Below are 22,589 nucleotides of genomic sequence, written 5' to 3' on the forward strand. Positions count from 1 at the left end.
GTAGTTGCAGCTGCAACTGGAGCTAATATATGCAACAGCAATCCAAGGGCGCATACTTAGACGGAAACTTAGTTCCCAGTCACGACCCATGATGAAAGACATCCTCCATGCATTCAAGTCTTTAGACTTGGACAAAAAATGAAAATTTGGAGAATTATGTAATGCGTAATTAACTTGGACAAGGCATTGTTAATTATGTACTTTATTTGTCATTTTCAAGCCATTTTTCTTTTTATTTGGTATGTAATACTTTATTGTCCAAATGATAGTAATTTATAATAGTATTTTAATGTTATTTATGTAATTATTGACTAAAAAAAAGAAAAGAAAAAAGTTTATGAAACAAGCATTACCAAACGGCACAACTGTCATTTTTCTGTTTTGAAATTGTTCCAGAAACAGATTCACCAAACAGCCTTAAATCGTTTAAAAATGACGTTTTGACACGAAACAGAATTTCTGGAACAAAAACGATACCAAATGGAATTATAGAATTATAGTTCAAGGTAGTCACGCGACTTTATGGATATGATCACGTGATTTAATCTACCATAGTTAGAATGTCTTGGATGAGGTTCAAAGTTTTTCAAGGCCAGATGCGCGGTCATAACTAGCCCACGGGCGATGCTGCGGGGCCATAACCAGATCTCTATCCTCTGGTTTGAAGCCAATATTCTTCGAAGATCCATTGTTCTGCAGACCACTGGCACATGTTCACAAATATCTGAAACGCAGATTTGGAACTATTTTCATTCCTTATATAAGAACATCGAAGATATAAGCATCAGAAGTTCAGAACTGAGGAATCAGATCAATAATGGCAACTGCTTCACTTCTCGAAGCGATTTCATTTGTGAGGGAATCGAAGCCTCCATTTTTTAAATGGAATCCTCTGCTACAGAGTTTCCCGACGAAGAACACTGCACGCTTCTTGAGAACCTCTCGATTAAGTGTTAAATGTGCTTTGAACTCGAAGAAGTGGACAGTAGAGCCGGTGAATGGAGAGAAGAATCGAAATCCGATTGAAGGAGTTATAGAGGCTGTCTTGAAGACAGTAAAGGCGTTACAGAAACCAGCGATTGCTGCGGTGTTGTTAGGGTTATTGTTGACGTATGACCCGCATTCAGCTTTAGCGGCTTCAGGGGGGAGGATGGGAGGACGGTCGTTCTCGTCTTCTTCTTCTTCGTCGAGAAGCTATTCGACACGGACGGCAAGCCCAAGTTTTTCGTACTCGGTTCCGTATTATGCGCCCACGCCCTTTGGTGGTGGGGGATTTTATGCAGGCTCGGCGTTTGGAGTTGGGGTGGGTGCTGGTTCGGGTTTCTTTTTGATTTTAATGGGTTTTGCTGCATTTGTTTTGGTGTCGGGATTTCTTTCTGATCGTTCAGAGGATAGTGTTCTTACAGCTACTCAGAAAACAAGTGTTCTCAAGCTTCAGGTATGTTGATTTTTGTGTCTGTTTGTTTAAAATGTCTACTGATTGAGGTTTTTTAGCTGCTATAAGTTGGAGAAACTGCAATTCTATAAATGCCATTGACATGGAAAGACTGGAAACTCTTACCGTCTCGTCTCTCTGCGTTTTTGTCGCAAGTATTTCATTTGAGCTTTACAGGGTCTTGGGTTCATGGTTTTGGCATCACTTGGTTTTCGTTCCTTCCACCTTACCTTATTTTTTATTTTTTCCTATTTTAGGTAGGGCTGTTGGGTATGGCACGATCGCTTCAAAGAGATCTTGATCGGATTGCGGAAACTGCAGACACCTCCACGTCGGCGGGTTTGAGTTATGTATTGACAGGTGAAGGCATAAAGCTTCTCAGAGAGTGCTTCTCTTGTTCTTACTTTCCTCCCTCCCTATTTCATGGATTCCTTTTGCATTCTAGCTTGTCCAAAATTCTGTTAACATAAAATAATATTTCGTTTTGGATTCTCAAAGAATTTAGTAAGTCAATTAACCAACCTATTAACTGCCCTTAAAGTGTTCCTCAATGCGGTGAAAATTGATGAGAAGGAGATTCCACAAAGTGATTATTTTAGGTTTTTGCATTCAATCATAAATAAAGAAGGTGATATAGTGAATGACGTTTAATAGAGAGTTAAAATAGAATGAGTGAAGTGGAGAAGCATGTCCGGAGTGTTGTGTGATCGATGTATTTCTGTAAAAATTAAGAGAAAAATCTATAGGATAGTCATACAATCGATTATGATGTATGGTATGGGATGATGGGAAGTTAAGAAGCATCATATAGATAATAAACTTAGTGTAATGGAGACGAAGATGTTGAGATAGATGGGTAGCAAAACTAGGAGGGATGACGTGAGGAATAATCATATTTCAGCTGATTTGGAAGTAGCTCTGATATAATATAAGCTATGAGAAAGTCGTTTGAGGTAGCATGACCATCTTCAATGGAGGCCTTTGGATGGTCCACTATGGAGGAGTGATTTTATTCAGATTGAAGGATCTAATAGAGCTAGGGATAGACCTAAAATGACCCTAGGAGAAGTGGTGAGTAAAGACATATAGACTGTAGAGCTTAGGCTGTGTATCAAGTATGTCCTCGAATAGAGTTGATTGGAGGGCAAGGATCCATAACTCCATTTAGTTGGGATAAGGCTGAGGGGTTGTTGTAAAGTGTTCCTCAATGAAATAATTAGGTGGATTTTCCTGCAATGGCAATTAAGGAAACCATTTCTACAGGTGGGGCTCTAACTTTGGGCACATTTTCCTATACACACATGCTTATCTCTGGCAGTTCTTTTGGGGTTCAAGCTTTCTTTTACATTTGTCCACATCATATTATGCAAGCACCCTTACTAGTAAAGGCGCTATTTAACTCAACTTTAAAACAAGAAGAGAGTTAAAAAACGGTCTTTTTTTTTTCAAGTAGTCTATTGATGATACTAGGGAAGAGTCTAATAAGTTTTGGGCAATGTAATTGAGATGGGCTACTAGTTATGTTTTGTGGTGTATCAATGTCACAATGAACAAATAAGACCTCCACGCATAGTTGTCAAGGCGACAAGGTGACCCAAGGTGGTGGAGGGGTTCTGTTGGGGCTCAAACTTTCTTTTACATTTGTCCACATCATATTTTGCAAGCACCCTTACTATAAGATCTCCACACATAGTTGTCAAGGTGACAAGGTGACCCAAGGCGGTGGAGGGGTGCCTAAGCGCTTAGGCAACAAGGCGCACAAGTGTTATTTTTTATTTCCCTTCTTTTCTAACATTATTGTTTATTGTGCTACAATATATACCTTATATTATAAAAAAAAATCAACATTAAGCCACATCAAGCCATAAAAAATCAATATTGACCTAGAAGACAACATAATTGAAGAAGTAAGCTATTGAAGGATTGAAACAATCAAAACATACATTTGGTTTATGTTGTTCTTGGAAAATATGATCTTATCTATGAGTAATAAACTGTTCTCGATTTAGAGAAATGTTCTTGTTCTCTAATAAGTTTGATTGGTCAAACAATTTTATTTTTACTTGAGACTTTTTGTATTAGGTAGAACACAAAACCAACTTTCTAACAAATCTAAGATTGCTTAAATCTGATTTATATTAAAGGAGTTATGTTCCGGTTAAAACTTATTTGGTGTATGTGAATGTTGTTTAAAATCGCTTTGAATGGAAATAGATTTTTAGATATCAAAACAAGAGATTATTTTGCCACTCTTTTGGTTTTTAATAATGTTCTACCACAAAAATATTTATGCTTCTTTTTTTTTACTTTGAGAAAACCCTTAGCATTTGAAAGTTGAAAATCACCCCTACTACTGAAAATTCAGTTTTTGTTCATGAATTGGGGAGTTGAATTTTTATCCTTTTGGAATTTGAATTTTTAAATATTTTTATTAGATTCATTTGAGGTGTTTTTGCTTATTTATGAATAATATCTTAAGTAAATAAATAGATAATTACAAAGTCATTTACTTAAATGTTGTTTGTGGTAAATCAGTGCTGAAGAGATAATTACAAAGTTATTTACTTAAATGTTGTTTGGCGTAAATCAGAGCCAAATCTTGTTCAATAGAAACATAATAAATGGAATGAAACAGCGCCTTGCACTAAGGCAACAGTCACATAGACCCCTACAAAAAAAAAAAAATAGTTGGAAACCAATGCGGAGCTTTAACAACCATGCCTTCATGTGGATGCAATAGCTGTTGGAAAAATAACCCTCTGAAAGTCACTTGGATGCCTAGGCAATGCCTTGACAATTATGAGAGAGAGAGAGTTAGTTGTGTGAGAGGGTGTGGGAAAGAATCACCACACTGTTGACGTGAGGATCTTTTTCGCAAAAGAGATGTTAAAGATCTTTCTTTCTCTCTCCAAAATTTCCATCAATTGTCTCATGAAGTAAATAGCATTAGTTGTTGATCTTCCTGACACAATCTAAACTAATTTTCTGATACAATAGTTTCATGCTTTGTTCTTTTTTTTTTTAATTCACTTTTCCAAAAGTTTCATGGTACAATCCGTATTTAATCATATGATAGTGTGTGCAAGTTTGAATATCACCTTTATGGAGCAACCATATAGATTTACAAATAGAAATTACATTCCAATTGTTCATCTATATCCGGAAGTGTATTCTACCTCGGTGAGTACCATTGGCCTGTGGATGCTGCGGAACTTAATGCTAGGAAACTTTGATGAAAAAGTTTACTTTGACTTGCTGCAACACTTGGTCTCCCCACTATATCACATTTTTTCTAGAGAATTGATAAACCTTTCAAGTCAAATCATCCAAATCATAGTCTTGAGATGATTGGCATGATGATTTATGCCAATGGTCCTATAGGCAAAGGCATTACTGCTCCCATCTTGAGTGAAAAATAACATAATAAAATTTAGTTTCTGAAGGATAGGGCATAAAACATGATTGCAATAAGATGTTCCCCATGGATAAACATGGCTCTATTGAGTCACATCCTGATATACGAGCTAGCCAGGCAAGTGAATCTTCGTTTTCTTTTGATGCTCTTCTTTTTTATGTTTGAGGGGTGAGGGTCGACTCAAATCAACGATTTATAAAGCTAGCATGCCAATGCATCTTTTTCTTTTGGATGCTTGTTTTCTCTTACTTTAGCCAAATTTGGATCTCCAACACCCCTCCTTTCTCTTTAACCTCACTCCTCCATGGCACCAGTTTGTTGCTGTTTCTGCTTAGTTCTATTTCCAGTTTCTAGTGAATGGTAACGTTTTGATGGTTGTTTACCTTATCATGATAATTTTACCTGCATGCTACCGACCTGTTGTGGTGAGGTTGAAGGATATGGATTACTTTGACACATTCTCAAGGTGGGCTTGCCAATATGGTGTATCATTGTTTGTTATGCAGGAGTTCTGTTTGTTTTTCATTTATTTTCATTACACAGTATTTCTTATTTTATCTATTGTTGCAGAGACCACATTATCTCTACTTCGCCATCCTGATTATTGCATCTCTGGTTATTCATCTGTAAGTGAATATTATGTCCCAGCACATTGTACTTCTGTTCCTTTTTTTTTTAATTGTTATTCTTTCGACTTGCCAAATGTTATAGAAATGAATATTGGTCTTAATATGATCTAACTCATGTCTTAATATGATCTAACTCTAAGGATGTCCTAAAACAGTAGAAATTGGAAATATGGTTCTCAGTCTTGTTTTTTTCCCCTTCAAGTATTGAAGCCTACCATGGTTACTGGCTAAGTTTCTTATGTCTTGCTTTCAAATTTAGAAACACCAGGAATGCTGCTTATATGACTGCAGAAGTAAATATTCTTTTGTTAAGGGGACTATTTTTTCTCATCTTTCATTAATCAGTGATTGAGCATGTCTTGTGTATGGTTTAATCTTTATTATCTGCAAATACTTGCACACCGTCATCCCTATATGAAAAACCTCATAGAAAATAGATATCTTGGTGCTTTCATAGCTTGATCATGAAAAACCTCATGGAAAATAAATATCTTGGTGCTTTCATAGCTTGATCATGTAGGCCATAATGATTTTGAAACCAAAACATATAAAAAGTCGATGCAAGGGAGTACCTTCACGGGAAGTTGTAGTGTTGTACTCTCCTTTGTTACATTTGTCATCTATTGTTGTTCTAGTGCATTTTTCTGCCATTTATCCTAATATTCTCTCTGGAATTAAACCTTGATTTTCTTGTATTCTTCATAGTTGTCAAAGCATTGCCTAGGGTAAAATGAGGGCCTTGAGGCCCAAAGTAACCAGTTGCCCAATGTGCCAAGGTGTTAAAACCTATAACATGGTGGCCCAAATTTTATAAATCTTAAGTGTTTCTCTTTCTACCCTTAAGTTTCTATACTATGCTTTTACCCCCTTACATTTGTGTTTTGGCCTTCATAATTCTTGGAAAACAAGGCCTGTGTGTTTATGGGACTCGCCTTGGCGCCTTGGCCCTGCATTTACCTATGCTCCATGGGAGCTGCTCATCCCTTTGCTCCATGACAATTATAGTTGCATCTATGGAATTAAAATTGAGATATATTAAGTTAACATTTAGAAAGCCCTTTATGTAATTACCTAACAATTCTATTTGCAAATTGCAAATTGGCTAAATTTTCAAGAACTACTGTTTGTTAGGTTTAAAATTATGAACATATCACGTATGTTCTTAATATGTATGTTCACACACAAAAAGTAACGGAAACCATACCATATTTTTGTTGATAGATATTGATTATTTCAGAGGTCTTGTAGACTGTATATTTGGAGCCCGTTTGATAACGTTTCTGCCATTTTTGTTTCAAGAAACGACAGAAACATAAATTTCCGTTTCTAGAAACAGAAACAGAATTGAAGGTGTTTGATAATCATGTTTCTAGAAGTCGATAGTAACCAGCGAAAAGAATGGCCACGAGTCGTTTCCAGAAACGGCGAAACAAGTTCTACTTGTTTCACCTGGGTCGTTTCTTGAACCATAAATAGGTAGAAATTTCAATTTCTATTTCTGAAACCAAGTGAAATGAAACAGTTTTATCAAATGGGCCCTTGGTAAACATTAGTAGATAGTTGGTTAAAAATTATTTTCTCGAATAAAAAATATGGGAAAGTACATTTTATTAGGATAATTTTAGGTCATAATGCATGTGTTAATTATAATATCTTATTGGATAATTGTGCTTAAATACTTTTATCTTATGAAGACAACTATTTTTTGAAGAAAATTATTTGATGTCACTGCCTGTCATCAAAATCCATTTTTGTACTCCCTCTGTTCCTCAAAACTTGTCCACTTTGAGCTTTTTGAGTGTTCCAAAATGATAGTCCACTTCAAGCATTTAATGCATTAATTTTGATTTCCTTTCCATTTTACCCTTCAACACTATCCTAGTAGTTTTCCATATTGTAACTGAAGGTTCACTTTGAATCCATGTTATACATGAAAGGAGAACTTGGAAAATAAATTAAGAAAAGTGATAGGTAGAGTATTAATTACCATTCCTTAGAATGTGTGCTTTTTTTTTTCTTCCTACGATTTTTGAGGAACAGGAGTAGTTCCTTCCCCACCCTCTTGGCGGAACAGGCTGCATATGAACAGCTGTTATAAAATTAGTGACTGTCAACTTTTGTTTCTTCAATTGAGTCCTGCAATTAATGTTCATCTGGAGTTGGGATTTTCATGCCTGGACTCACTGCAAATTTCTTGCATTATATTCTAGAAAGTACAGAGCATTCAAGTGTGCTTGCAACCTTCCTTTTCAGGTGGATGTGAAGCGAAGCATTGAGGGTGGAGAGAAGAGATTCAATCAACTTTCCATTGAAGAAAGAGGGAAATTTGATGAAGAGACACTTGTCAATGTAAACAACATCAAAAAGCAAAGCAGAACAAGCCAAAGGGCTAGTGGATTTAGTAATGAATACATAGTGGTAAGGTTATCTTGCAAGTAACATGATAGGTTCTTGTTAAAATCTTTTTACACAGTTGTCATTTTACAGTAGCTTTATGACTCTTTTGCTTGATTTGTTAGTCTGCTGTCTATCTTTAGTAGAACATCCTTAACATGTGTAAATCTGCCAGGTCCTTGTTAATAGCTTTTGACACAGTTTTCATTTTACAGTAGCTTTACGATGCTCTTGCTTGATTTGTTAGTCTGTCATTTATCTTTGGTAGAACGTCCTTATTTAACACATGTACATCAGCCGTGTAACTACTGGTGTATTTTTTGTTGATTAATTTTATGGGAGAAGTATATCCAATCTGACGGTGGAGGCTACACCAGCAATCTCTCTCTCTCTCTCTGCCCTTATTGATGAAAGCATTGTGTGCCCCCTGATTTGGGTATTCTCAAACGCTGCCAGCTTGGAGAACCCTCTCCCTAATCTTATTAACTTTCAATTTTATGTATTCCATTTCTGCAGTTATTTTTTCTTTCTTCCATTTTATTTTGGCTTGTTGGACTGGGTGAATGTGAATTGTTTGTTTGTTGGTGAGAAGGTACAATATAGTTTCTGAAGCCAGTCTCTGGTATTTACAATCATAGACTTTGCCAACTAAGCATGTGATTGCATTTCATTTTTTTATTAGAAATTTATGTTACTCAACAACTGATTTTTCCCATCTGGAAGGTGAATGGAGCGTTTCCTTGTGCAAATTAGTTTGAATTTCCATCTAATTATTGGTGGACATACTGTAGAGCTGGGATGTTTTAACCTGCTTAGATGGGGGTTGTCTTTTGCTGTTATTTGCAGATGAAGCTTTTGGTTTTTTTTGTTTCATGAATGAGATTTTATAATAAAGATAAAAGGCATAAGAGTCGGACAGACATGGCTAATATACTGTGTCTGAAAAGACATGCTGCATGTACTTATAATATAACCTCTAGTCAATCTTCATAACAGAGGAAAAAGAGGTCGGGCATATCATCTTTGAAAGAATTTTGCCATATTAGTTTTAAAATTAGCCTCTTTTTTCCTTTTAGAGTGTTATTCTTTTCCTTTATTTTCATGTAGGATGACTGAGATTCAATTGTTAATTTCCTTACCCTATGAGTAAGAAAATGAGATTCGACTTTTGAATCGTATTTTGTGGGTTTCTCCTCCTCTCCTTGCCCTTTCCTGTTTTAGCATTATTTCTAAATCAATGTTCAAATTTTCAGATAACAATATTGGTGGCTGCGGAAGGAGTTCATAAGCTACCTGCCATCAATGGTAGTGCGGACTTGAAAGAGGCCTTGCAGAAGCTGGGTTCCATCCCTGCCAGCAGAACTCTGGTAACAATTGCAAATATTCCTTACTTGACAACCACACGGTGTTTTTGGTTCCAGTTTGCATTAAGTGTTGATTTCATGCAGGCAGTTGAGGTGTTGTGGACTCCTCAGAATGAAATTGATACATTGTCGGAGCGGGAACTTCTTGAAGATTACCCACTTTTGAGGCCTCTGTAAGAGTCAATAATCAGTTTAACCTAGTATTAGTTTGTGAAGGAAAAATTTAGAGTGGTTAGAATCCTCATACCATAAAAATAATGTTCTGATATATATGGCAAAATACATGTACATTATTGGCTTTCATTAATTGAAAGAAATGTCTATAATATGAGGCAATTTTTATCCCGCCGAGAAAGACTGGACATCATCTTGTTGTACAGTATTTGTTGATAAGCATGGAGCTATTTCCCACACAGGATCTTCCATTAATTAGCTGTGGCGCGTTAAATACTCTATTTCTTTGTTTAAATCTAAAATGTTTGATGGCATCGGGTCCAAATCTACTGCTTAACATTGTCTTTGCTACTTACCATCCAGATGAGACTCTGAATCACAATTTGCATTTAAAGAAGGAAAAGAAATATCCGAAATTGAATCTGCATCTGTTTTAGCTTATAGCAATAAGCCACTAACAATCCCCACGGGAGTTCAGCTTGAGTTTCATGTCCACTTATTGGCTTTTCTAATGAATGGTCTCGTTCATCATCTTGTGATGGTTTAATTGCTTATTTTCTACATAGGCTTGCTGTCTCATCGCAGTTTCAAGACAATTTTTTGTTTCTTTAATTGATATTTCAAGCTATTTTTCATGGAAATGGTTCTGGGTCTTGAATGAATTGAGTGTGAAGGTTAATAATGATCATATTTGTGATATTGTGCCCGACCAAAGGGAGGCTCCGCTTGAGACAGGTCAGTAGACTCAGTACAAATGAAACCATTCGCGACATTGACAATTGGCGGAAAGAGAGCAACTCAAGGGAATAGGATCTGGGTAGAAGAATGATTGGAACAGTTACATCTCTGCAAAGTTTGTATAGCATGGTGTTGTGGTCCTGAAGAAACCTTACTTATAAGCCCAAGACCATCCGTAAAGCTAGCCAATGTGGAATTGGGGAGGGTTTTGAGTCTTCACAATTCCCCCCTGTGATGAAAAGAATTTTGAAAAAGAAAAACAAAACCTCAATCCCTACCGCCCGGGATCCACACTAGTGTCCTTAATAGGACCCACATCTCTATTAGATCAAGTGCACCCAATCCTCATTCCCTAATATCTTTGGGTCCAGCTGATGCCATGTTTTGATCCAATCATCACAATGTTGGTGTACGATGTCTTATATGTCACAGTTTAATCCAGAAAGGTGTAGGTGTTTCGAAATTTTTATTTGAGGGTTGTTTTGTACTTTTCGAATTAAGGTTTTTCACGATATATTTGTATCAAAGTTTTCTTTATCTGTAATGCAAGCAATAATGAGAGGTATGAGGATTAGCGCGTTGTAACCCTATTCTCTATTGATAGTGAAGTAGGATCTCACCTCAGCAAGGACGTAGGTAATCTTGCCTAACGTCATAAACTTGTGTGCATTGTTTGTTTTTATTTTTTCATTATCTGCTGCATCATTTTAGGGTTGCGTTTCTACAAAAATATGCATCTATAACCCTAAGACCCTCTCCAAAGCTGGCCAATGTGTGATTAGCGAGGGAAGATCTCAAAGCATACCAACAAAAACATGGGACCCAACAGGAGAACCATCGGACTAAAAGTGGAATTGGGGATCGAATCTGTCAATGCCGGCCAGAAACATAGCAGAATCGGTCGCTAATTCAACCAATATGATTCCAATTTTTTAAACCATAATACGGAATCATGGATAACCTTTTGTACGGACCCTTTTTCTTACTTCCTGGTCTTCAAATTCAACCTGGGAAGGGGCGTTTCCCTAAAGAACCTTTGGAGCAGGAAATAATACAAAATGGAGTCCGTGACAACGTGTGATTAATCTTAAAACAGCAAACCCACTTCTTTTAACTTTCTTTAATGTCACTTCTTCTGCTTTCTTTTTCTTTTCAGAACCAAAACAATAAAGGGAATTATCCCATTAAGAAAAAGAAAAAAGAGCAGTTCGGCTTCATCATCATCATTATCACATTATTAATGCAAAGAAAGTAAAAAGTAGGCAAAGCTTTACAATGATTCACATGGGAACTTCTCTCTGTTCTTCACCATTCCTGAATCCTTCACACAGTTTCACCAGCCACCAGCTCCTTTTTTTTTTAATCTAAAAAGAGAAATTCATAGATCCACCATTACCAATTTTACTTTTCATAATGCTTATCCCCTACTAAAGTTGCAGTCATTATCAAATCCAGTCACAAATTCTACTCCAATTTTAGCTGGCCTCGTGTGCATGTAAACTGGATAATTTCTTCATAACTTGCCTTGTCAATGCAGCACTTCGAGTCTAGATATTTCCTGACAGGCTTTTTCTTTGATGACCATTAATTCATTACTGAAGAAAGCTGTCATGGTCGTATCTGGGCCATGATCTCATCTGCTTTGGACCATAAAGGATTCAATAAGATATGAAGATATAAAGCATTAGTTTAGCAATTTCTCTTTCTAAGAATGCCATATAATTGTCATGTAAGTGGGCCATTTGAACGGTTCAGCAAGGCCTCAGAACATGGAACATGGAACATGGAACATGTCACATGATTTGGGTAGTACACAGGTTGGCTAAGATTCCAAGACAAAAATCTATCTCTTCCCATATCGGAGATTTCAACAGAAAATTTTCTTCAATTACCTTACTGGAAATGCTAAAGTGATTCACTCTTCATTCTTTAGGTGTTAAATATTACATCTTTGCTAAGAATTACAGAGACCCATTTCAACAGAAAAGTTTCTTCAATATCTTATTGGAAATGGCTAAAGTGACTCACACTTTTGGTGTTAAAAATCACATCTTTGCTCAGAATTACAGAGACCCATCACTTTCTCAGCTTGGCTTTCCCCAACAGGGGAGGGGAGATACAGGCACTAAACAGAAGTATAATGCACACTTGATTAAATATACAGCTTGTATGTGAATGAAATTGGACAAGGTGAGAAAGAATTTGAGGGTCTTATAGATCTAAACATCAAAAGCATCAACTGGAAGAGATGTAGATCTGTGAATAGGGTGCGGAAGAAGATACCCAGAGTAGTAACTCTTGGTAGTGACCATATACTCCAGACTAGAAGATTTGACAGTCGCCTCACTATGTCGAGCCCTTCGGGTCTCAGAATAGGGGCAGCTCTTCTGGACATGAAGTGAAAATAATGAAGTTTGATGCTTCTCAGAGCCCAAAGATTTCAAGTTGGTTTCATTGTTTTCCCCTTGTAAGGGGATTATGTCTGTACTGCCAGACCTCAGAGATGAAGCTTTTGATTTAATTCCTAATTGTTGGTCTCGAAGCTCTCTCAATTCCATCTGATACTTTGCTCTGAGCCATCTCAATTCCTGTCTGATCTCATTATCATAATAATCATCAGAGAAGTCACAAGACGATGAAGGTATAATAGAACCACGGTCAGGTAATCGCTGGCCCATGGAACTTGCTGAACTGAATTCCATTTGATTCTCAACGGCCGTCACCCTCTCATCCTTAGAACAGACCGATTGATCCACCTTCACAGGTTCCACATCAGGGTGAATCTCCCCAGAAGACTCAGAACTTAATTCAGGGCCTTCATGCTGAGCCCAAACATCTGCATATGGTATGCAATCTGAATGTCTTGATAAGATTGGAGCACCCTCTGTTACAGAATGCTCTGAACCCTCAACTTGGAATGTGATCTCTTCAAACCGACCATGTGTTGCAGCACATCCATGAAGAGAACACTGGAGTACTTGTAGGTTCTTGGCCCCTGTATTATTCATGGAGAGATAGTCCATAAGGGAACCAGTGGAGGAGCCATCAGAAGCACAATTGTGACAAGAGCTTACACTTGCAAAGTGGGGGGTTTCCTTCCACTCTGGCACCAATGAAGCAATCTCCCCATCGATCATATATGCTATCTTAGTCACATCTTGGTCAGTGATATCCAACTCAGAAACCATTTCTGTTGCAACACTCAAAGCCGTATCTGTGTCGACGTCGAAAGGAAAGTAGATGTTGCGGATACGGCCTGCACGAAAGAATTAAAGTTGTTGATTTGATACTAAAACTACTATACATAATCAAATTATGTTAATGCGAATTAATAAGATTACATAACAAAAAGGCCAGGAAATCAAGCTCTAACCTTCTTTATCTGCAATTCTGAGCCTCAAAAAGATCCCACCATTTTCCCTCATCCTCCCCTTGATCGATATGTCTACATCATCAGAATGATCGTCCTCTTGGTAAGTGAAAAGTTCAATCTCTGCTGGATGGTAAACCCATCCATTCTCAGGTTCATGACCAAGGTCCTTGGAGTACCCATCAATCAATGAACTGTTACTGTGATGAAGCTCCACGAGGGGCTGCCTAAGGAGAGGACCCATATCATCAAGTTCTGGCCTCACATCTGAACCAAAATCATGGGTTCGAAGAAACGGATCCTTCAAGAGCTCTCTTGCTGGGAGCCTTCGGGAAGCAGTGATTAGACACTTCTCCACAAACTCTCTCACTTCAGGATCCCTCACTTTGTACAGAGCTTCTGGTTTCTTCCCCTAGTAAAGAAAACATAAAATATGTAAATAGAGAGATAGGTGATAACTAGAACAGAAATGACAAACATGGTGAGACTGAAGACTCTTACAGATATAACTTTCTTGTAGATCTGAGCAGGATGGGTGCATTCACTATATGGATATTCAAAAGTCACCATTTCCAATATGCACATTCCAAAGGAATAAATATCAACTAGTTCATTATACTCCTCTTCATACACTTCTGGAGCCATGAACTCTGGTGTGCCTGAGTGACAAAGATAACAAAACCTACAAAAAATGTGAAACTGCAGCCTAACTAATCTTGCTAAATCAATTCATGTCTAGTTAGTTTTATCCAGAAGGGCATTCAAAATCAGAAATGTAAGCTTGCAATATCCATATTAAACACTCAAAGGATGGTATGGGGAGTGGGAGACTTTTGAAGACAGCGAGAGAGATTTCACGGAAATGAACTCACCAACACAGTGGGCGGCATGGGATTTACGGAGGATAGCAGCGAGCCCGAGATCGCCAATCTTAACCTCCCCTTGGTTCCCATTGACAAAGATGTTGTCGCACTTGAGATCTCTGTGAATCACAGGAGGGTCATGGCTATGGAGATAGAGAAGACCTCTCAAGATCTGTCTGCACCAATGCTTCACCGCTCTAATGTTAACCCTCTTGTGCTTCTCCCGGTACCTAAGCCAAAAAGAAAAGGAAAATGGGAGCATAAACAAAGAATCCCAAATCAGAGAAGAAAACGGATCAAACATACTTACTGTCTCAGAGTCCCAGAAGTGAACATCTCGGTTACAAAATTAATGTTCCTGTTCGCAGTATCAACCCAAGAACTATAGAACTTCATGATGTTCTTGTGCTTCAATGTCTTCAGAAGATGGATTTCACAGTACAATCTCTCCAGATCTTCAGGGCTTTGCATGAAATCATAAAGCTTAACCTGGTTCCAAGCGACTTCAATCCCTTCATACTCATCAAAGGCTCTGTAACTGCATAAACCAAAAATCCAGAACAACAAACACACACACACCAAAAAAAAAAAAAAAAAAAGGGAAAATCATCATCTACCCACTTCAGAAAACTCACAAATGAACCCGAAAAAAGTTGAAATTTTTCTGATAACAAAAATTAGTAATCTGGGAATTTAATACGGAGAATATGGTCTCATACACTGTTTTCGACGCTCCTTTCCCAAGGATTTCATTATACTGCAACAGAGAATGGAATCCATGAGCATACCCAGAACTCTTACAGCGAAAAAAAAAAAAAGAAGCTAAAGATGAAATGAGAAGAGTGGATGATGACTAAGGTACCCTCCCATATCTTCCAGTGGGATCAACTTCGACAAACTCAGAGTAATCTGGTTCAAGAGGTGTAAGCCCATTCATTCTCTATACGTTTCTTCTGCAGTTTAAGATTAATTTACTCACTTGTAAATTATAACGGTCTCTTTACTCTTGAAACCGATGGAGAAAGAGAGAAGAAGGAGCAGAGAGAGAGGAAGTAGACGACACTTAATCAAACAAAATAAAGAGAGAGAGAGAAAATAAGGATTAAGGTGAGGGTCTTCGAGTACATCTAAAGGACTAACTCTTCCAACTCACATACACAGACACAGGCAAACCCACCAACGCACTAAAAGCATCCTAAGTTCCCAACCAGAGGACAAGACATGACAAATTGGAAGAAGGCTCTTCTCTTTCCTGTACGCTCGCATAATCAGACGCGCGCGCGCGCGCGTGCGCACTAGGGTTTTAAACTCGGTTGGATTGGCTCATTTGGATCGGAATCGGTTCCGATCAATCCCACTCCGTCCGGCCTATCCGGAGCGGCCGAGTCATACTGCATAGGTGTCTTGAGCCCAAAAAGGGTCTGGGTTGAGTACCCTGACCTTGAGGGCAGGTCAAGGTTGGAGATTTTTTAGTCCTGAGTTAGGTCCAACTAGGTAAGGGTTGAGGATTCGGCTCTTCTCTTGATCAGTGATTCTCCATGTCTGCCCATAGCTATCTTGGCGATTAGCACATGTCCAAACGTTGATCTAACATACGTGTTTCTACTAACCATAATAGAAACATTGCTTCGAGAGCTGTTGAATTACCGTTTGAATACGTGTTGATTGCACAAATAGCTATGAGCAAGACCTATGTGATCGTTGCTTAGGAGAGGAGCTCGATCCCTGGGCTGAGCCCCCCCCCCGCCCCCACCCCAATTTTTTTTTTCCTTTCACTTATTTCTTCTACTTTCTTCTTCTCTTTGGCAGGCCCATCCCTTGCATCTCCTCTCCCCCTCCCCATGTTTAGGTCAATCAGAGTCAACCCGACCTAGGCCTCAGGGTTACTCAAGGACTCAAACCCAGCTAAGAGGAGTTAGAGTTGGGTCAGGGATTTTAGAAGCCTAGCCTAACCCGACCCAACCTAATCTAATTGTAATCCTGCATACCTGCATTTCTAGGGTTAGGACAAATTTTGGCCTATTCAATTTAGATCTAAATGAGTCGAGACAATTGGGATCTGATTCCACTCTTTAAAACACTGGTGCTAATTAAATTAATCTTTAGTGAAATGGTTTTTTAGTAGTTGGGGAAGAGAATGCTAGCACCTTTGTGTCTATCTCTCTCTTATTTACAATATTGTTTATCGCACCTTATTGTTGCTTTCCCCTATGCTGCTCATGGTTCTAAAATTTGGTTTCAAATTGGCCAATTCATATCAGAACTGATAGGAACCGATACTAAACCGATCTTGGATCGGGAATTGGTATGGTACTAAGGGCAAAATCGCTATAAAATCTGATTTTTTATGAAAACAAGGGTAAAATTGTTCAATCAAAGCCGACACGGGCTGATCAGTATCGGCCGAGATGGGACAGACGTCACAGACCCTCCTTCCTCGAACTTTCTCTTATCAACAACATCAGACGTGGCCCACCCAGAAAGAGTGCTTTCCAGTCAAACTCCTGACCGTTAAATCTGTGGTCCCCTTCAGTCGCACGAACAGTCACGATCACTGAATAGTTTTGACTCTACAAATAACTTTTGAATCTCAGCTTTGGAAACGAGCAAATTAAAGATGAAAAAAGGTTGGGTATGTCGCCAATATCAAGTATATTAGCACCCATTGTGTCTATCTTGCTCTTCCCTTTTTTTGAAATGATCCCATATCATTCTTGAATGATACTCCATCATATGTTTCTATTGGTACTATCCGCTAACATACTTGATATCAGTGGCATACCTATCCCTCTCCTATTAAAGAATTTTAAGTTCACTCTTATCAGGAAATTCTCTTTATTCTTATCCTCTAAATTAAACCGGGATTTAAGCCTATGTCTTCTAATTTTGTTTCAATTTGACCGAACTGGCAATCCAATTCTGATTAGTGAATAATGGTTTTAGCATTCATATCAGTATCAACCGTGATCAATATCAATACTTGACTGATACGAATTAATCAATATGATGAGATATGGGCATGATTTGTTTATTATATTTTTTAAAAGTATTGGATGGTCCCAAGGGGTTAGCAAGGGTTTTTCTGGTTGAAGAGTGGGGAAGGGGGTTGGGAGGTCATGTTCGGCAGGGACCATGCTGAGTCACCAGGTGGGTTATGAACCCAACCCAACTTATGGTACTTCAGTTTCTCCAAGTTATACCTATAAATGGAAAGAAAATTTGAATTTGGTTTACATCTATCAGTTTAGGAGTATTTGTATTCAGTCAAAGAGTATTCAAATTTGATTTTGAATTATGCGAAAAATTATTATCCGTTATGATTAATGATTTTGAGGGTTCTTGAACTTTTGATAGGTTCTGAATAATAAAGAAAAAAGTTAAGACAACTTATAAAGATGGATTGAGAGCAAAGAAAAGATCTAAACAATAATTGAAAATCCAAATTTGATTTGCAATGGTATTCATTTAGAGGTATCTTTAACTAATAAGAGAATGTCCAAATCCGACCCATCCGATCCGTTTATATCCCTAGTTTTAGTTCACCGGTATTAGATATGGTATATCGATTACAGTCGATACTGATATGATCTTCAAACGCATTGGATAGTATCGGTCTAAATTAGCTATAAATTTAGAAAACAACGTCTCTTTTCTTAATACCAATAGTAAATATCATATCAATCACCAGTGAATCTTTTCGAATCCATGGATACTATATTGATACCTAAAACTATGGTTATACCATGATTATCATGAATTGCCACTTACTTGCTCTAATTAATTTTTTTTGGTAAGATGTACTCTTGAGATTAAAGTTGTTTGCCATAGATTTGAGTAGATGGATAAGATATTGGTGGTTGCATAAGAAGTTTAGTGCAATTAACATACATGATTAAGATTTAAGACCATCCATTTTGTCTTATTAATTCTTAATTTCATACATATAACTATTGATTTTGATAATTTATTGGTAGTTAATTGGTTTTTATTATACTAGTGATTTGTATTCACCTAAAAGTTTCGAAGTTCAAAACATTTAAAGAGTTTTAGATAATATTAATTGGTCATTTGAGCTTGTGTAGAGGAAATTAATAATTATAATAGCCTGATTTGGTATATTTTAGTATATCAAGTTTTGGCATGCGCAAAAATAATTATTTGTATAAAAATATATAATTTTTTTTTCTCTCTTAACTCCAATAAGACTATAAAATGGATTAGAAGTTTTGGCTTATAAATAAGTATCACAAACGTTGTTATAATTGAGCGAAATTGATGACCGACTTCTTTCTAAGTTGACTATTTTTGTATCGATTGTTATTAATCATTTATATGTCTCCAAATATGGCATATCTAATTATAGAGTATTTTATGAGAGATTCCTTTCTACATGTGGATAGAGAAAACATATATATATATATATATACACAAAAAAAAAAATTAGGGATGGACTTTGTACACTATTGCCTTAGGTGATTGGGTGCTCCGTCATATAGGGAATGCTTATGGTACTTTGATAAACATTTTGTCCTATTGGTGGTCTTGTGTGTTAACGTGCCATGCACAAATGCAGCATAACCATGCACAAGACCCTCTGGTGCTCCTTCATACAGGGGATGCTTATGGTACTTTGATAGACATTTTGTCCTATTGGTGGTCTTGTGTGTCAACGTGCCATACACAAGTGCAGCACAACCGTGCACAAGGCCTTCTGACATAAAAATTTCCTTCTTTTTATCTTCAAATATGAGAAAAAAATAAAAAAGACACATTTGATCATTTTATGAACAATTACCAATTGTAATTTTACAATATATTAATGAGATTCTTTATCTCAAAAACCTAATGACCAATTGCATATTTAAAAGATAATAATGTGTTTTTTAAAATTAGATTAAAATAAAAATAAAATAATATATTCTACATCAAAATAGTGTAACATGCAAATAAACCAATGGCCCTTTATGTCATAATATGTTTAGAACATAATAAATTGGTTGAAAAAATTGCATTAAAAGATATTGTAATAGTATATTTTTCCTTTGGAATAATTCTACATTATAAACAAAAAATGAAGTCAATGATGCCATTTGATATAGGATAACTAAAAGCATTTGAAACATAATAAATGCATAAATAATTGAAATAAAAATATCATGAAATAAAACTTATTTTCAATTAATAGTTTGCAAAGAGTCATATTAATTTAATTGTTCAATTACGACATCTGGTCTCCGTTTGATATTCTAAAGTGATTCTTCTAAGAAGTATTTAGTCAGTTCTTATGATAGTTATCACATAAATAATTTTTTTTTTCTTTTCTTGTTAATTATCTTTGAAAATAGGGAAAAAAAAAATCAAAAGAGTATTAACATGATTCTGATTAATTGATACCTCACCAGTGGATTGGAATTGAGTTTGTTCTCGGTTGATATCGATTCAATAGGAGCGATCTTAATTGATTTGATCCGATTTTTAAAACTATAATGCATAAATAATCTAGATTGGGCCACTAGTTGACTGATACCTCCACCTTTTTGTTTTTCCCTTTCTTCTTTGTTTTATCTCCTATCTAATTAATTTATCTATTTACTTGTATGGTTACGATACTCATTTGACCTAATATATAAATGATCTTTTATATCTAATAATCTTATTTGACCTAAGATACTTGTATGATTATGATATTCATTTTTTTTTCCTTTACCAAAAAAAAAGAAAAAGAAATGATCTTTTGAAACCTAATGTCCAAAAATGAATTCATGATATAAACCATGCTTAAGGAACACAAAACGAGTTCAACATTATCCGCAATTTCTTGATAATCCTTGAGGATCCAAGCTACAAAGAATAACTAAATTTCATTAGATCTAAGTGTTGCAAATTAAGAATTATGGATATTAATTGTTTCACCTTCCATGATTTAATCCCCACGACCAACAAATTCATGTTTAGACTCATTTCAGACACTTATTAGTAATCCTAATTCCTAAATGGAAAAGTATTAATAACGGATAGGAGCGTGTTGCTATTAGATAACCAATTTAGTAGTTGATAAAAGCTAACAATGTTCTTACTAAATCAATGCCATTCTGAAGGCACAAGGGTGTCCACTTCTGATGTGCCAGATTTAGATTCCTTTTATCCATATATTGATCACTTGTCGAAAAGAAAGAATTTCTTCATCATCTGTGATATGATTTTGTACTTATCTGTAGGTTGTCTAGATGGTTATGATGAATTTGAGATTGTGTGGATAGTCACATTATCTCAGGTTCAATTCTCTATTTGTGCATCTACACAATCTTGGGTTTAGGAGAACTTTTTTTTAACATTTTAATATCATTTGAATTGCAAATTAGTTGCATGAGCCAATTTTTGAGGTCCAGCCTCTTGACTTGTCCATTGTTAGGTATCAATCTTCCTCCATACAGTGATGACACATCACCTTTGGACACGCAGGCCTTGATGACACGTCACAATTGGACACCGAAGTCGAAAATCTATTTATATACCTAATAACAATTACCACATGGAAGGGTGATGTTACAAATCTCACCATTGGATATTTAAGAAATGGTTTATAGAAAACAAAATTTAATCTCAAATCCAATCATTGAGTGATTGACATACTGTTGCTGCCAAAAATACCCCGCTAGTCGAACCTACACAAACACAGACGACGGAGGCCCGGAGCTTTGTCCGGGGTTAGTCCTCCGACTCTCAAGTCAGGGTCGGCCGCACAGTTCAATAAGGGAGTAATGGTGAGGGTATCAGAACTTACCTTCCCCTTTCTTCCGTGCCTTCTTATATAGCTCTTAGGGTTTAGGGTTTTCCCCCTTCTTCCCTCTTAGAGTCCCACTCGAATACGTCCAACCTTCTGGGGGGAATATTCCCCTCATGCAGACAACGTGATCCCGCGTGATTTTGCAAGCGTGCCTCGGTGATTGAGAGTGCTCGAGCGTGAGTGGTTTCTTGGAACCTTCGTCTGGCGGAGGACACGTGTCTCAGAGGCGACACGTGTCATTGCCCCCACCAAGAGGTTATTTTGGCTATATCACATATCAATATTTTTACCACTAAAACCATTTTCATTTGAGCTTAAATTAACTTGATTCCTATATGGAGAAAGTTTTTCTTGACTGTGGGTGAAGGAAAAGTGCACCCACCAGGGTTATTATTATTATGATTGACCTCTTTTCTTATTATATGAAGTCAAAACTATCCCTATCTATGATGCTAAATCAATCGATTCAGTCAATTTTGAACCACTTTTTCAACAATGGTATAACCCCTCTAATACACATTCTAGAAGATCAGTTGTCAAAGAATTCATAATTCAATGAAAGAGGAAAAAACATATCACATGAGCTGGGAAACATTTGTTCTTCTGGTGTGGATGAATGTAGCAATTAAATTGAGTTGGAGAGATGTAACATGAAAGGTACGTATTGAGGAAAAATTGTCGCTTTTAGTTTTTAGTTCAGATTTCAAAGTCCTAATAGGTGTGCGATTAAGACCGATACCATTTTGACACCGTTTTAGAATAATTTGAAAGGAATCGTATTAGACAGATCTATCCCTGTTCTTTATTTTAATAAATATTATAATAAAAACTGTTTTATATATATATATATATATAATTTTACTCTTAAATCATATCTGTGAATCGAGATAGAAAAGATTAAGATCAAGACTAATACCATACCATTCCAATTCAATTGATACTGATATTTCCATTCCATTTCTTAGAACCATGGTTCAGAGCAATGTTGCAAAAGAGAATCGCGCACCCTTATTATCAATGGATGGCAAGGATTTAAGGGATGGTATCAGTATTGGTACCCGATACAGATCTGGATTGGATCGGATCGATGGGTATCGGTCAATTTTTCCCTTGCTTTTTTTTTTTAAAATATTAATTTTCACTATTTTATCCCTAAACCAATACGGATAACCGATCCAAATTGGTCAGGAATTGGGGTATCGGTGTTAGCCGATATAGATCCGATATGACCTATCCTGGACCGATACTTGAAACCATGATGGACAGAAGGGGCTCCTCTACTACGTAATAGAGGCGGTGGCTCAAATCTGACGGCTTGGAATGCCTCGACACAGAACCAAACACATAATCACACGACTTGAAACGCTCCAGGGAGTGGGATCTGAGCCGCCGCCGCCTCTATTGAGCAATAGAGGTCATG

At 36.8% G+C, this 22,589-nt stretch overlaps 2 protein-coding genes across 3 annotated transcripts; one reads left to right on the forward strand and one right to left on the reverse strand.

Annotated features, from left to right (window-relative positions):
* Positions 1-633: 633 nt before the first annotated feature.
* On the forward strand, positions 634-9,650 carry LOC122092043. Its single transcript, XM_042662337.1, has 6 exons — positions 634-1,438; positions 1,693-1,795; positions 5,421-5,476; positions 7,733-7,897; positions 9,127-9,240; positions 9,322-9,650. The coding sequence occupies exons 1-6, from the start codon at positions 818-820 to the stop codon at positions 9,412-9,414; spliced, it is 1,152 nt and encodes a 383-aa protein (XP_042518271.1). The 5' UTR covers positions 634-817; the 3' UTR covers positions 9,415-9,650.
* Positions 9,651-12,046: 2,396 nt separating this feature from the next.
* Positions 12,047-15,547, reverse strand: LOC122091797 (serine/threonine-protein kinase WNK1-like). Of its 2 annotated transcripts, XM_042661942.1 has the most exons (8): positions 15,245-15,547; positions 15,102-15,139; positions 14,693-14,920; positions 14,392-14,612; positions 14,021-14,178; positions 13,523-13,931; positions 13,224-13,405; positions 12,897-13,144 (listed from the first exon to the last, which is right to left on the reverse strand). In XM_042661942.1, exons 1-8 carry the CDS (start codon positions 15,317-15,319, stop codon positions 13,037-13,039), a joined length of 1,419 nt encoding a protein of 472 aa, XP_042517876.1. In that variant the 5' UTR covers positions 15,320-15,547; the 3' UTR covers positions 12,897-13,036. The 2 variants fall into 2 exon arrangements, with proteins under 2 accessions (XP_042517875.1, XP_042517876.1); XM_042661941.1 differs by having other exon boundaries at positions 12,047-13,405; positions 15,245-15,544.
* Between the last annotated feature and the right edge of the window lie 7,042 nt (positions 15,548-22,589).

The sequence above is a fragment of the Macadamia integrifolia genome, chromosome 10, assembly GCF_013358625.1.
Source record: "Macadamia integrifolia cultivar HAES 741 chromosome 10, SCU_Mint_v3, whole genome shotgun sequence".
NCBI classification, from domain to species: Eukaryota; Viridiplantae; Streptophyta; class Magnoliopsida; order Proteales; family Proteaceae; genus Macadamia; species Macadamia integrifolia.

Bases quoted from the DNA above. Each gene is read 5' to 3' on its own strand.
- LOC122092043 (XM_042662337.1), top strand. From the start codon at position 818: ATGGCAACTGCTTCACTTCTCGAAGCGATTTCATTTGTGAGGGAATCG. The intron at 1,796-5,420 runs GTGAAGGCATAA...CTATTGTTGCAG, and splicing joins TTTGAGTTATGTATTGACAG to AGACCACATTATCTCTACTT. The intron at 9,241-9,321 runs GTAACAATTGCA...GATTTCATGCAG, and splicing joins TCCCTGCCAGCAGAACTCTG to GCAGTTGAGGTGTTGTGGAC.
- LOC122091797 (XM_042661941.1), bottom strand. From the start codon at position 15,319: ATGAATGGGCTTACACCTCTTGAACCAGATTACTCTGAGTTTGTCGAA. The intron at 14,921-15,101 runs GTATGAGACCAT...TGGTTTATGCAG, and splicing joins AAAGGAGCGTCGAAAACAGT to TTACAGAGCCTTTGATGAGT. The intron at 14,179-14,391 runs GTGAGTTCATTT...TTTGTCACTCAG, and splicing joins CCATGCCGCCCACTGTGTTG to GCACACCAGAGTTCATGGCT.